Source organism: Trichoplusia ni, chromosome 3 (genome assembly GCF_003590095.1).
Source record: "Trichoplusia ni isolate ovarian cell line Hi5 chromosome 3, tn1, whole genome shotgun sequence".
NCBI classification, from domain to species: Eukaryota; Metazoa; Arthropoda; class Insecta; order Lepidoptera; family Noctuidae; genus Trichoplusia; species Trichoplusia ni.
In genome coordinates, this window is record NC_039480.1 from 19,075,091 (window position 1) to 19,090,855 (window position 15,765).

The following is a 15,765-nucleotide window of genomic DNA, read 5'->3' on the forward strand; positions in this document are numbered from 1 at the left end:
CTATCCACTCCATTTTACCCATAGTTTGTTTCTTATTATTGTTGATATAAAAATCGAGTGTTTTTGACATTCCTTCATAACACAGTATCACATAGTAAAAGTGTCCGTATGTATGTATAGTAAGGCCAACCAGACGAGATAAAAAACGTAAACAAGCGCACCGTTACTGATGAATTACATTGAGACGGCGAGGGATTATCCCTGTCCTTATCACTCGTACGCGCATATATGGCGTGAGTTGGTCGATGACAGCTGTCGTGATGTGTTTCGTGGTACAAGAAAGCAGTCAGTACGGCAGTTGTCAACATTTTATCCGCCATGTTGTGAACAAGTTTATTCCTTTATTTTTGTTAAAATTCGAACTTTATTATAGCTTTTCTTTTTTTAAATGACTCCCGCAATAAGGAATTTAATCCTTGTGTCCCATGCACAAAGACACCCAGACTCAGGACAAGCATTCGTGGATCACACAAACGCTTGTCCTACGGGGATCGAACTAACACTTCGCGCAGTGGGTTTGGCTATCGGTTATCTCCCCTGGGCGGGCTCCCACTAGTGGGTGTGGGTGTGGGTGTGGCGTGAGGGTGTCAGTGCAGCGCGTGGTGCGGCGCGAGGACGGCGGCGGCGGGCGGCAGCACGGACGTGAGCACGGGGGACCCGGGGCCCGCCCCGCCGCAGAATATTACCTACAGAGGTGATACGTTATGTAACCGTAGGGCTTTAGGTATGGACCGGATTTCGATTGAAAACGAACTGCAAATTGTAGGTTTGAATGGCGTTGACATGCACAAAGACACCCAGACTCAGGACAAGCATTCGTGAATCACATAAATGCTTGTCCTACGGGGATTGAACCCGCGACACGTGCGGCGTTTGTAAGATACTATAGGCTGATATTTTAAGGGTAGCTTCAAACCCGATGACAATGCAATTTACAGCTATAAAACGGCTGTACCGATTTTGATAAAATTTGAAATAATTTTGGGGGTCGGATTTTTATTTTTTATTGTTGTCGTGTTATAATTACCTGCGAGACGGGCGTGGCTGGCTGTCCGGGAGTTGTCAATACATATTGCTGTTGTCGGACACCGCCTACCTGGAACATGGCCATGATTATCATTATCTACATTTATTTATCAACTAAACGGACTTTTGGAAACCATTTTCTTTAGGCCTCTGACGTGGTCTGACAACCAGTTTAAGGGGTATCGTGTTGTCTGTAACTGGGTTGAGGAGGTCAGATAGGCAGTCGCTCTGTAAAACACTGGTACTTAGCTGCATCCGATTAGACTGGTAGCCGACCCCAACATAGTTGGGAAAAGGCTAGGCCGATGATGAAGTAGCACTTTTTGATGGTCAGATTACATTGCCTTAGTCTACCCTTCTAGCTTCTGACTACCTGTAACGACTGTCAAAGATGTATGAATAACAGCCGGAATATTAACGTGCCTTCCGAAACACGGAGGAATCTGCGACGTAGGCGGAGTGGTGTAGGCAGTATAACCTTCAACACGCTCTCGACACCACGGGGTTCCGCTTTACCTGCTCGAAGGTAGATCCAGGACTCTGGATCCACAGGTCCTCACAGGCAATTGACCTGGCGCTGTGTTCCACACAATCTTAGGACCTGTCCTATGGAACGAATGCGACTGGGCATTGCAAGGTGCCCTTTTCCCAGCGACTAGGGTATTGTGTTACGCGAATGACACTAGTAAGTTTTCGGGCACTATTAGTGGCAGGTGGCCGAAAAGAGTCCACAACAGAGTGACGACACCGCACTATACAGACTAGCCATAGCGATTTCACAAACGCTTGTCCTACGGGCATCGAACTAGCACGTCGCACTCAGTCCGGCGTGGTGACCTCAACCACTCGGCTATCCGTGCATTATAAGGTAGTTGAAGATGTATTAAAAGCGAGAGTTTGTGTATTCGTGTATTAATAGCGTTACGAACCTGATGTATCTGCTGCGGCTGTTGTATCGCCTGGCGATGCTGCTCATCCGACTCGACCACCACTTGTTCCATGAACGAACCGCCTGCTGACAATATGTGGTGTTAAGAATCATTCTGATTGAACTGGCACACCGGTGAAGGAAGATAATGTTATAATTTATTTGAATATGACTGAAAATGTAAAACTGTTTGGGCTCAAGCTAATTCTAGTATACACGGTGATTTTTAGTCGTCTTACAAAAGCTGCCCAGTTCATGTATCCGACGTAAAATACACCCAGGCGCAATATTTTTTTTTTAAACCAACTAAGATAATAAGTACGAAGAAAAATTTAACAAGAGAAATCTGAAATTGAACAAGGCTCGGACTGCGCTCGCAACAGAGCTGTTTCTAAAAAACTACGAATTGCATCATAATATTGAAAACAAAAATGCATTTTAAATTTATTCAAATCTCATAAATACCTATTTTTTTATCATGAACGTGTTCTAGTCATTGGATACATGAACTGGGCTGCATTTGTAAGACGACTAAAAAATCACGATGTATGTTAAACACTTTTGTGCTTGAAATAAGTCATTATTCTATTGTTTTTATATGTTAAATATGCAATTACAATATGAAAACCGGTTTATCGGTTTGTCAATTAGTTACTGAGGTGACTTAAATCTAGGAATGATTTCAACATAAAACTATTTCAATTAGGTTTGACTAAGTTGCTATTTGTTATTAAAGTGAAATCTTTGAGTCAAGCCGATATTTGTGTTAACTCATTGAAACAATTGTCCTCCTTGACTTACTTGCATTACGAGTTGGAGCCAAACCATTTTAAGTTTGATTCAAACGGTTTGATCAAACCTCCAAACTTCTAGGAAACATACTGACCAGTATTATTAGTAGTTGTCGTGGTTTGTGGACTGTCGCAACCAAACAGGCAATGTTGGACTGTCCATCGGGGCTCGAAGGGGATGTGTGTTTTGACCTAAAACAGTGTTACAAATAATTAGTAAGTGTTTAAAAAAAATTAGGGTATCAAATTAATGAAAGTTCCATGTGGTCCAGAATAGAGAATTTTGCCCATCGGTGCCCCATCAGTGGGACACATTGGGCTATAATGGTATATCGTGTATTAATAGTTTTAGGACACATGCATGTTCTACGGTTTATTTTTGTAACATATTTCATTACAGCTCTGCTTTTTATTAATCATAGTGTGAATGTCTTCTCTATGTAAGGCTATAAAAAAAAATCGGATGATCTGTAGTTCCTGAGATATGCACGCAGACAAACATACTCTTCATCTTTATAAAAGCGCTAGAAGCTAGAAAGTGACAACCAGTCTAACTAAGGGGTATAGTGTTGCCTGCAACTGGGTTGAGGAGGTCAGATAGGCAGTCGCTCCTTGCAAAACACTGGAACTCAGCTGAATCCGGTTAGACTGGAAGCCGACCCCAACATAGTTGTAAAAGTCTAGGATGATGATAAAAAGGTTCTATCTCACCTTCAACTCGGTGGTCAGCATGAGGATATGTCTGCAGGGCAGGCGGAACACCTTGCTGAAGAGACAGGAGCACTCTTGCGTGGATGTACCGTATTTACATATGGCGGCGCTGCTGTGTTTCCTGTCGACAAAGATATCTGTATTAATAAGCTGTATGTACGTATAGTTACCGGCACGGATCTTGAGCGCTGACCTTGACCTGCGCAGAGGTGATTGTTTGTGTCCCTTTTGCGGTATGAAGTGAGGCGCGGGGCGGACTACAGCAGGGAGTGTCCCGCAGCGCGTCGCGTCATAGCCGACATGAGGGATGAGTTGAAAATCGTTCTTTGCTGCAGTTACATGCACCTCAAGACGCACAATTGATTGGCGTTTTATTTTACGATGCGCAAAGCGTTCCCCACTCTTCCGCCGAGCGCTCAAGATCCGTACCGGTAACTATATTTAGTATATAAGTATGTTTATCAGTTGTCTAGTACTCATAATACAAGCTCTGCTTAGTTTGAGACTAGACGGCGTTGTGAGTGAAAGGTTTGGAATTTTATTATATTAGATTTATTCAAATTTATTCTGTTTAGGTTTCTGTATTCGCGGTGATTTCACAATCATTTACGTGTGTTACTTGAATGTTTTGAAACCCGTCGACACGAAGTTTAAATTACTAAATACGGGAAGAAAATCAATCATTTTTTTAAATAACAAAAACATGTTTGTCTGGGAATAATAATAGCTATTAATCCAAACTTGATGAAACTTCATGGAACTTAATGGCAGGTGTACTTCACGTTAAATGAAAATAGAACCAACGAAAACGGCTCATCAAATAAATCAAACGAATTGAAAACCTCCCCCATTTCGAAGTCAGTTGAAAACCACACATTTATTTATTTAATTATCACACTAATCTACCATTACAGGTTACTTAACCTAATGCGGTAGCTAGGACTAAACAAAGGTCTAAGTATTTATGTGAACTAGGGTTTCAAAGATTGAATTATTATGCACATAGTTGCAGGTCTAAATTAAATACATCATAGAATGTACTACATACCTCCCAGCCCGGTCGTCCAGACACTTCTGCGCCAGTTTCGTCTGATGGCTCATCAGGTTGTAAGCGTACTGCGTGATGGTGTCCGTGGGAGATTGCTTCAGGGTCTCCGTGTCCTGGTGATGGAGAGCATATTGGTGAGAGTGGTGGTTTAGCTATTTTACGCTGTTTTTTGCAATCATAAATAATAATGCACTATATTATTTTTAAAGACTAAAATATGGAGTTTCTTGCCGGTTCTTCTAAATAAGAACGACACTTTGGAACCGTGCAACTAGAGTCTTCTGTAACGTTTTAAAAGTACCGAAAAAACTGTCTATCCCTACTAATATTATAAATGCGAAAGTAACTCTGTCAGTCTGTCTGCTACGCTTTCACGTCTAAACCACTGAACAGTTTTTAATGAAATTTGGTACAGAGATAGAGTTGTCCTTGAGAAAGAACATAGGATAGTTTTTATCCCGGACTTTTGAAGAGTTCTCTTGGAAACTCGATTTAAACGACCTCGATGCGGGCGAAGCCGCGGGCGAAGCCGCGGGCGAAAAGCTAGTTTGATATAAAAAAATCGATTATGATCGACAGGGGTACCTTAGTAACAGGTTTCCGTTTGGTCTGGTTTCGTTCAGTCTGATAATTTGATGTGGGTACATACCCTGAGCCTGCTCAGCGCGAAAGTCCGCCTCTCGTTCTCGAGCTGGTTGGCCACGTTGAAGAAGACGGATACGAAGTCGTCCGGCTGCAGCTGATGCCGGACGAGCTGCTGGAACTTGGTGACCAGGCGCTCTAGACCCTGAGGGGAGAGGACAAAGTGGGGTGATATTATATGGAATGTTTATATTAAAGATATGCTTATACAACAGCTCCGAATGCGTGTATAAGGGGGAGAGAGTGTTTGTGTGTGTGTGTGTGTGTGAGTGTGTGTGTGTGTGTGAGTGTGTGTGTGTGTGTGAGAGAGAGAGAGAGAGAGAGAGAGAGAGAGAGGATACACACATACCCTCCGTATGAGTGTAATTGGGTATTTGACTTAAAAATCTGATTATTTCTTGAGATAGATTTCCAAAAGGATCTATAAGATACGTATTTTTTCTTTTATCCCAAATAAATGAAAGACTTTTAATGAAGCCCTTAAAAATAAATAAATAAATCCCGATAGTCACCCGTTACTAACGCACTTATCAAACGAAGCTAAAAAATCTCTTGACTATAAATTAAGGACTCCGGTTGGTTCCGAAACTAGTCGGGCAATCCGAATCCGAAACTATCCGAAACTCGATACACACACGTGAGTAAACCGTTGCATCATTTAATATTCAATCATTCTCACGATAGTTACTATAAAACAATGTTTTTTTATTTATTTATCAAATATATATTAAACTAGCTGTTGCCCGCGACTTCGTCCACGTAGTTAGAAGATATAAATTATGATTTATTACTACCCTATTTTTTCCACATTTTCCATTGTATCTTCGCTCCTATTAGTCGCTGCGTGATAGCTCATAGCCTAAAACCTTCCTCGATGAATGGTCTTTTCAGCACAAAAATAAATTTTCAATTTGAACCAGTAGTTCCTGAGATTAGCGTGTTCAAACAAACAAACAAACAAACTCTTCAGCTTTATATATTAGTATTAGTATAGATTACAACGTATATTACCTTGTGCAGTATATTCGTATAGTTGTCGGCCTCCAGCCACGAGTCCAGTTTCTGTATGGCGCCGTTCGGCCGAGAGATAATCTCCCACAACCGCAGCGTGCCTGCGCCAGTGCCGATTATATTACGTTTTAATGCCTAGGAAAGAAAATACGATTATTAATTAAATTTATGATACTATAGTTATAATAAAAAAAGACTTCTGCACGAAGGAATTTAAATTTTGTGTTGAGGTCATATATTATGCTAAAAACATAAAGATAAATAACAAGCATTTGGGGATCACAGATATTTGTCATTCGTAAGGATCGATCCTGCGACACGTCACGCTCAGTGAGTTTGGAGCGATGTCAACCATTTAGTTATAATTGATGTCAATAGCACAAGAACAGTGAGTTTTGCTGCTAATCTTCATTTCATTCATATTCTCCGCTCTATGAGAGCACGGAAACAGATAGTCTGGCAGTGTTGTCTGGTTGGCTGGCTGTTGTCCTGCCCCCCTACCTGCAGCTGCGCGGGCGTGTGATCCCCCCGCAGCAGCGCCAGCGCGTAGGTCTTGGCCCGCGCGGGACGTCGTGCACTATAACATGTCCTGCCCCCCTACCTGCAGCTGCGCGGGCGTGTGGTCCCCCCGCAGCAGCGCCAGCGCGTAGGTCTTGGCCCGCGCGGGACGTCGTGCACTATAACATGTCCTGCCCCCCTACCTGCAGCTGCGCGGGCGTGTGGTCCCCCCGCAGCAGCGCCAGCGCGTAGGTCTTGGCCCGCGCGGGACGTCGTGCACTATAACATGTCCTGCCCCCCTACCTGCAGCTGCGCGGGCGTGTGGTCCCCCCGCAGCAGCGCCAGCGCGTAGGTCTTGGCCCGCGCGGGACGTCGTGCACTATAACATGTCCTGCCCCCCTACCTGCAGCTGCGCGGGCGTGTGGTCCCCCCGCAGCAGCGCCAGCGCGTAGGTCTTGGCCCGCGCGGGACGTCGTGCACTATAACATGTCCTGCCCCCTACCTGCAGCTGCGCGGGCGTGTGGTCCCCCCGCAGCAGCGCCAGCGCGTAGGTCTTGGCCCGCGCGGGACGTCGTGCACTATAACATGTCCTGCCCCCCTACCTGCAGCTGCGCGGGCGTGTGGTCCCCCCGCAGCAGCGCCAGCGCGTAGGTCTTGGCCCGCGCGGGACGTCGTGCACTATAACATGTCCTGCCCCCCTACCTGCAGCTGCGCGGGCGTGTGGTCCCCCCGCAGCAGCGCCAGCGCGTAGGTCTTGGCCCGCGCGGGACGTCGTGCACTATAACATGTCCTGCCCCCCTACCTGCAGCTGCGCGGGCGTGTGGTCCCCCCGCAGCAGCGCCAGCGCGTAGGTCTTGGCCCGCGCGGGACGTCGTGCACTATAACATGTCCTGCCCCCCTACCTGCAGCTGCGCGGGCGTGTGGTCCCCCCGCAGCAGCGCCAGCGCGTAGGTCTTGGCCCGCGCGGGACGTCGTGCACTATAACATGTCCTGCCCCCCTACCTGCAGCTGCGCGGGCGTGTGGTCCCCCCGCAGCAGCGCCAGCGCGTAGGTCTTGGCCCGCGCGGGACGTCGTGCACTATAACATGTCCTGCCCCCCTACCTGCAGCTGCGCGGGCGTGTGGTCCCCCCGCAGCAGCGCCAGCGCGTAGGTCTTGGCCCGCGCGGGACGTCGTGCACTATAACATGTCCTGCCCCCCTACCTGCAGCTGCGCGGGCGTGTGGTCCCCCCGCAGCAGCGCCAGCGCGTAGGTCTTGGCCCGCGCGGGACGTCGTGCACTATAACATGTCCTGCCCCCCTACCTGCAGCTGCGCGGGCGTGTGGTCCCCCCGCAGCAGCGCCAGCGCGTAGGTCTTGGCCCGCGCGGGACGTCGTGCACTATAACATGTCCTGCCCCCCTACCTGCAGCTGCGCGGGCGTGTGGTCCCCCCGCAGCAGCGCCAGCGCGTAGGTCTTGGCCCGCGCGGGACGTCGTGCACTATAACATGTCCTGCCCCCCTACCTGCAGCTGCGCGGGCGTGTGGTCCCCCCGCAGCAGCGCCAGCGCGTAGGTCTTGGCCCGCGCGGGACGTCGTGCACTATAACATGTCCTGCCCCCCTACCTGCAGCTGCGCGGGCGTGTGGTCCCCCCGCAGCAGCGCCAGCGCGTAGGTCTTGGCCCGCGCGGGACGTCGTGCACTATAACATGTCCTGCCCCCCTACCTGCAGCTGCGCGGGCGTGTGGTCCCCCCGCAGCAGCGCCAGCGCGTAGGTCTTGGCCCGCGCGGGCACGTCGTGCAGGGCGGGCGCGGCCTCGTCCCGGCGCAGCGCGGCCGCCACGGCGCGCCCGGCGGCGGCCGCGGCCTGCCACACGGAGCACGACACGTGCGCGGACGGGAACGCCGCGCGGACCGCCTGACACACAAACAATGTCATGTTAACTAGCCATCAGGCCACTTCGTACCGCTTTACTTATAGCAATCCCATCTCCGAAAGATCGACATCCCTAAACCACCCTTGATTACACTAGGAACCTGCTCTCCCGGTACCATTCTCATATAATACTGCTTTATAGGCCCCTGGTAATACCCCATGACTACTGATAATTACTCCTTTGGTACATCCCCCACGACTACTTATGATTACTCACACTGTTACCATTCCCAAAACTACTAATAATTACTCTCCTGGTACCACCCTTTAACTACTAATAATTACTCCCCTAGTACTACCCCATGACCACTAACAATTACTCCCCTGGTACCACCCCATGCCCACTATCAATTACTCCCCTGGTACCACCCCATGCCCACTATCAATTACTCCCCTGGTACCACCCCATGCCCATTAACAATTACTCCCCTGGTACCACCCCATGCCCATTAACAATTACTCCCCTGGTACCACCCCATGCCCACTATCAATTACTCCCCTGGTACCACCCCATGCCCACTATCAATTACTCCCCTGGTACCACCCCATGCCCATTAACAATTACTCCCCTGGTACCACCCCATGACCACTAACAATTACTCCCCTGGTACCACCCCATGCCCACTATCAATTACTCCCCTGGTACCACCCCATGCCCATTAACAATTACTCCCCTGGTACCTACCCCATGCCCACTAACAATTACTCCCCTGGTACCTACCCCCTTGGCTAATAATACCTACGTACTCAACTGGTACCCCTTAATACACTACTGTACCTACTCTTCTGGTACCCCTAATTTTGTAAAGAATAAACCGCAAACTGGTCTTTGAGGATAGGTTCACACCTACCTAGACTGTTAAGATAACATTGAGTTATACACCGTGATTTTTTAGTCGTCTTACAAAAGCAGCCCAGTTCATGTATCCAATGACTAGAACACGTTCATGATAAAAAAATAGGTATTTATGAGATTTGAATAAATTTAAAATGCAATTTTTATTCAATATTATGATGCACTTTGTAGTTTTTTAGAAACACATCTCTGTTGCGAGCGCGGTCCGAGCCTTGTAACAATGGTGAGAGGCGCGGGCGGCGGCGTTTTTATCATTTTTAGGAGTATATTTCAGATTTCTTTTGTTTAATTTTTCTTCGTACTTATACTCAATACTCAATACTCAATACATTTATTGCATTCCACAATGTGAACTTAGGTGGTAGGTACACAAGATACATTAGTTTTGGAGCATTGTGGGCCCTGTCGGGCATTATTATTATTACTTATTATCTTAGTCGATGATAAAACAATAATAACCGCGCCTAGGAGTATTTTACGTCGGATACATAAACTGGGCTGCTTTTGTAAGACGGTAAAAAAATCACCGTGTATATAAAAGTTCAAATTGATTACATTTTAGTTATAAATCATTTGTTTAGGAAAAGTAAAGAGGTAAGCTTAGGTCGGTCCGATTTTTTCTCGCAGTAAAAATCACCCTTTTTTATCCTCACGGACACCCACTCCCTCGGGGGAGGGAATGGCTAGTGTCAGACTCTTACTGAACCGCCGTGCTACGTCATCCGCGTTTTTGTGTCGGTGTATGGCAATGCGTTGCGATCCTTCATACACCGACCGCGGGCTTCAACCGGCCAATAGAGTGAGCCGGTCACTTTCGCGTGTTGTGTGGAGGCCGACGTGTAAAGAGCGTCGGCCTCCTCGCCTCATAGTAAAAACCACCCTTGGATATTAATTATATATATTTACCTGTTGAGATTTCGTTGGATCACAGACCACGCATCTGACTTGCCGCCACGCAGGATTACACGATTTGAAAGTCTCCAATAACCATGTCAGATCTTCACCGATAAGCGTTGATATACCTAAAACAATATATAATTGTATAAACGGTAATATATAAGGACACTTATGCTGCCCCACGGGGGTAAGGCCGCCATTACTGAAGCTGTTAATAACACCAGCCTGTAACTGTCCCACTGCAGGCCTCTCACACAGAGAACGAGCATTGATCACCACGCTTGTGAGCTGCCCCACGGTGGGGCGCCACTACCGAAGCTGTTAATAACACCAGCCTGTAACTGTCCCACTGCAGGCCTCTCATACAGAGAACGAGCATTGATCACCACGCTTGTGAGCTGCCCCACGGTGGGGCGCCATTACCGAAGCTGTTAATAACACCAGCCTGTAACTGTCCCACTGCAGGCCTCTCATACAGAGAACGAGCATTGATCACCACGCTTGTGAGCTGCCCCACGGTGGGGCGCCATTACCGAAGCTGTTAATAACACCAGCCTGTAACTGTCCCACTGCAGGCCTCTCATACAGAGAACCAGCATTGATCACCACGCTTGTGAGCTGCCCCACGGTGGGGCGCCATTACCGAAGCTGTTAATAACACCAGCCTGTAACTGTCCCACTGCAGGCCTCTCATACAGAGAACCAGCATTGATCACCACGCTTGTGAGCTGCCCCACGGTGGGGCGCCATTACCGAAGCTGTTAATAACACCATACCACATAACTTACCGGCACTAACTATAACAGACTTCCCGTTTCCATCTTCAGCGAGAAAGAGAGTCACATTGTGCTTGACAGCCGGTGTGCCTGTACCGCCCACCGTTGGGATCGTGCTGTTGAACTCTATGCCTGTAACAATAAGGTTGATTTTAGCAATCCACATTCTAACGATATTCACATGATCAAATTGTCAGTGAGATTATAAGACTAGACTACACAAACTGCTGTAGGTCAGCAATATAGGCTGATGCCTATGTCTAGCAGTAGACCCCGATAGGCTAAATTGAAAAATAAAGGAAATTAGTATTTGAATAGACAAACTCACCGGTCTCTATGCAGAGGAACTGTGGCACAGCATTGAAAGCTAGCTGCATGCTCGGAGTAGTGAGGTACACGCACTGGATACAGCCAGACTGAGAGTGTAAGAGCTTGACTCCGGCATCTGTTGAGGAATAATTGTCTTGAGACTCTTTAGAGTAACTTGAGGTTTCAAAAATTAATAGGTTTAAATGTCACTCCATTTCAATGGGTCTAGCCGTTGGTATAATTGTAAATTGCATTGTCATCGTGTTAGTTCGATCCCTGCAGGACAAGCGTTTGTGTGATCTACGAATGCTTGTTCCGAGTCTGGGTATCCTTGTGCATTGTGATTTTAATTTTTGTGAAATCCTCCGCGACGCAATGATTAAATTCTTAGTGCGAGTTCTCGTTTTATTCCATATTTTTATACACTCACTTTCTGGTTTGTTTGTCCTTACGGTTGGATTTTTACAACTCAATTTTGTGGCACTTCCCAATAAACCAGCAGGTTGAAATTCAGTGTATCTTCAAACCCGATGACAATGCAATTCACAACTATAAAAACGTCTGAATCGATTCTGACAAAATTTGAAGAAGTGACATTTAAAAACGTGGCTATTTCGATTTTAAAATCATCATTGGCCTAGCCTTTTCCCAACTATCCCAGCCGACCCTGACGGCTTCTAATGTAAAAGATTTAAAAAAAAATAGATTTTGATTTTTTAAACCTATTATTTTTTTTTGTACTTTTTGGCTGTTATTTTTTATCATATTTACAACTCTCACTTACCATAATTCAACTGCAGTTTCCTAACGACGAAATCATATTTCTGATTGAGCCAACGCACGGCCCCAGTTCCGGTGGCTATCAATTGTTCCTCAGTCGTCACCACTTGAGGATCAGGGCTGAAATATTCAGTACATCATAATATAAAGTAGTCAAAAATCTAGGTTAGATCTAAAAAGGCGAGGCAGTCAGCAACAAAAGTCTTTAGCTAATTGAACGGATTTTATCGCGGTTTAAAAAAACGGTGTCGAAACGTCGGGAAATAAAATCTAAAATTAATCCGCGATAAAATCCGTAAAAGTAGTTTAATTTCAATGTCTAACATTCGCGTAAACCTAAGAAATCTTATCTAATTTTATAAAGATACATCAAACCTACACATTCTTTGAATTGTCCCTACACATTATCCACACTGAATATTATTACCAGTGCAAGAATCTGCTCCACTAATATTATGAAAGCGAAAATTTGTTTGTATGGATGTTTGTTTCTCTTTCACGCAAAAACCACTGAACGGATAAAGACGAAATGTTGATACAAAGGCAGTTTATAACCTGGATACACACACCCGATAGTTTTTATCAACATTTTATGTTCCCGCGGGATAATTCTCGTTTAATAATAATTACAATTAGTAATTAATTATAATTACTAATTGTAATTATTAATTATTATTGTTAGGCTAATCTTGTTTAAAATAAAAAAAATGGTAAGGGGAAGCCTTTGCCTAGCAGTGGCACAACTTGGGCTTATAATGATACTAAATAGCATGACAGCAACTCATGAAGTTTTTCTCTTTTAAAAATGTGATTTTGTTAGACTTTTGTTTCTGACTCTACATGATTTATATACTCAAGAAATAACCAACGAAAAATAAAAAGAACATAAAATTCTACTGGTATGGGTGTCTTAAATATAATATATGCATTTATAAAATATATAAAACTACTTATAATAGAAAATGATAATAAAATAATTTATCATGCTATCTTTAACATTCCAGAGCTTATACGCAAGTGCATTTTAAAATATCTATATTCTTTATTGCCTACCACAAAATTACAGAAATCAACAAAGGAACATAAGGTGCCATAATGTGTAGTCTTGTCTAAGAGCAATCTTTTACAGACAACCTTTGGATGGACTTCGGATGAAGCTATAATATATCCCGATAGTCCACGGAGCACAGTTATGACATAAATAGTTGTAAAGAATAGCAGACTACACTATCATAATACTTAAAATAACAATTCTACTATTAATATGAAAATAATGTGAATAACATACTTGTCCGTAGTTTCCGCAGGTGGATTCTCTATTATAGCCACTTCGTACTCATGCTGCCCCTCTTGCTGCGGCCTGCTGCACATTTCAAATTCCTTCTTATGCGTTCGGTTCATATATAATTGAATAGCATCATCATATTTACCTCTCCGTAGTCTCCGCTGGTGGATTCTCTATGATAGCCACTTCGTACTCCTGTGTACCGTCGACTTGCGAACCGCTGCTTAATTCAAATTGCTGGTATGTGTTCTGTTGTTCTTCTACTTGTTGCTAGAAAGAGAAATAGGAATAGTGTCAACATATTTAGTAAAGGCAAAATGTTTTATAGTAACAGCAAATATGTTCCTTAGAGAGTTCTGGTCTAAAACAGTCAAAATATTTTTTTTTTTTTTCTCTAGCCCACTGTGTCCCACTGCTGGGCAAAGGCCTCCCCCAAATCTTTCCACGACTCTCTATTCTGGGCCGCACGGAACCAGCCAAAATATATTAAATGAAAAAAATTGTTTTTTTAGAATATTGAATAGATTGATTAAGACTACTGATAGAATATAAAATTTTGTTTATGCTTCATCGAATCAAGATTGGTTTATACAATATTCATTAATATTTTCGTCTGTATGGTGAAACAAGGAGCAGTTGTCTTAATTAGGACATTTTATACAATATTAAAAAGCAATACATACAACTATAGTAGATTATATTTAATCAATCCAAACAAATAATAATATTTCATTCAACATATCTAGCGCTAGAGTTTATTCTTTACAGGCCAGATATAGGTGTGATGCAGAGAGCAAGAAGATAAGGAGAAAAGGATAAACAAAGAAATGCCTACAAACAGTGCCGGTTCATTCAAAGCCAAAAAAAAATAATGTGAATTAAAAAAAATGCTAAAAGTTTGTAATACTGGTTAAGTAAGAGTCAACAACTTGACACTGAAGATTCCATTCAAATATTTTGAAGAAACAAATTGGAAGAGACGGGAAGCTGACTCACAAAAACACTTGTTATCAAGATCAGAAAACCATAGTCAAGTTACATTTATCATAGGTTTGAACAATTGTATATAATTTAAGTAGTTTCTACTAGTTTGGGAGACTAAGATTTCGAGGTGCAGATTCTTTATTAAAACAATAAATTGTTACATACACACCATTCAAGCCTTAATTGTATAGAAGGGTTGACTTTAGTAACATGCTGCACAAATTACTGGGTGTTTTTGGTTTTAATCAATAGGACTAACGTAACATAGGTGATCAATTATTTAGCAAATTTATAGCTAATTATGGACCCTGTTAGTCAGAGAAAAAGTAAGAGACATGAGAAATAAACTAAGTATTAATTATAACCATCATTTGAAAACAATCAACCTTCTTTTTGTAACTTAAATCGACAAGAGACATCGACCATCACAAAACAGCCACAAAAACAAAGAAATCAATAAAAACTTACCGCAGGAACCTCCGTGTTGTTTTGAACGAAGTTCCCGCTTTCTTCCTCCGGTTCTCCCTTCACGTCATAGATGGTTTCAGCCATCACAATACGACCAGACGAGTCCATGGTCCACATTCCACCGAAAGCGAAATTTGACGGGTTACCACTTTGTTCGTAAAGGATCACGGTGTTCGGACCCAGTTGTACAGGTTCCCCTTTCATGTTTACGAAAACCGGCTGCTCGAAATTACCCTCGACTAGCTGACCAGTATGCACAATCTGCTGCCCCTGCTCAACTGGCACCTCAACCACTTGATTCACAACTTCCACTTTTTCTTTCTCTTCAGCCTTCCGGTTAACCATTATTTTCTGCTTTTTCTCACTATCACCCGCCTCGTCACTCTTGCGTTTGATCACAGTTTTCTTTTTATTTTTCTTGTCCATTTTTACACTTATATAGTCTAAATACTAAACTAAAACGAGCGTTTCAACGCTAAATATTGTGATTTTTGGAATCCGCCTCGCCCATACAACATTTTACCTATTTTATAACCAAGCGTGTATTGTATAGCACGCCGAAACTCGTTAACACTATGTCTTCAGTCAATAAACACTGTATTTTCTTGTTTTGATAACAGAAAGATGCGATATTTTTAAAATTATGCTAGTGCGAAAAGGACATCTCAGAGAGACGCCATTTTTAGATGGAGGGAAGGAAAATCGTTTTCTCGTTCTATCTTCATTCGTGGCATCCCTGTCACACACGCCATTCGTTCAAAAACCTAATTTTGCTACATCAAATTGTGCAGCGGTAAGATGGAAAGAACTTTATAAAATTCGGTTATCACGTTCACATCGATC

General features: G+C 44.1%; 1 protein-coding gene across 3 annotated transcripts; it reads right to left on the reverse strand.

Annotated features, from left to right (window-relative positions):
- Positions 1 to 447: 447 nt before the first annotated feature.
- Positions 448 to 15,666, reverse strand: LOC113492257. Of its 3 annotated transcripts, none has more exons than XM_026869677.1 (16): positions 14,923 to 15,666; positions 13,616 to 13,740; positions 13,474 to 13,548; positions 12,190 to 12,305; positions 11,425 to 11,541; positions 11,109 to 11,228; positions 10,330 to 10,445; positions 8,358 to 8,549; positions 6,158 to 6,292; positions 5,154 to 5,291; positions 4,505 to 4,617; positions 3,457 to 3,577; positions 2,841 to 2,937; positions 1,956 to 2,038; positions 1,028 to 1,096; positions 448 to 686 (listed from the first exon to the last, which is right to left on the reverse strand). In XM_026869677.1, the coding sequence occupies exons 1-16, from the start codon at positions 15,346 to 15,348 to the stop codon at positions 588 to 590; spliced, it is 2,142 nt and encodes a 713-aa protein (XP_026725478.1). In that variant the 5' UTR covers positions 15,349 to 15,666; the 3' UTR covers positions 448 to 587. The 3 variants fall into 3 exon arrangements, with proteins under 3 accessions (XP_026725478.1, XP_026725479.1, XP_026725481.1); XM_026869680.1 differs by having other exon boundaries at positions 594 to 686; positions 1,028 to 1,092; XM_026869678.1 differs by lacking the exon at positions 13,474 to 13,548.
- Positions 15,667 to 15,765: the final 99 nt, after the last annotated feature.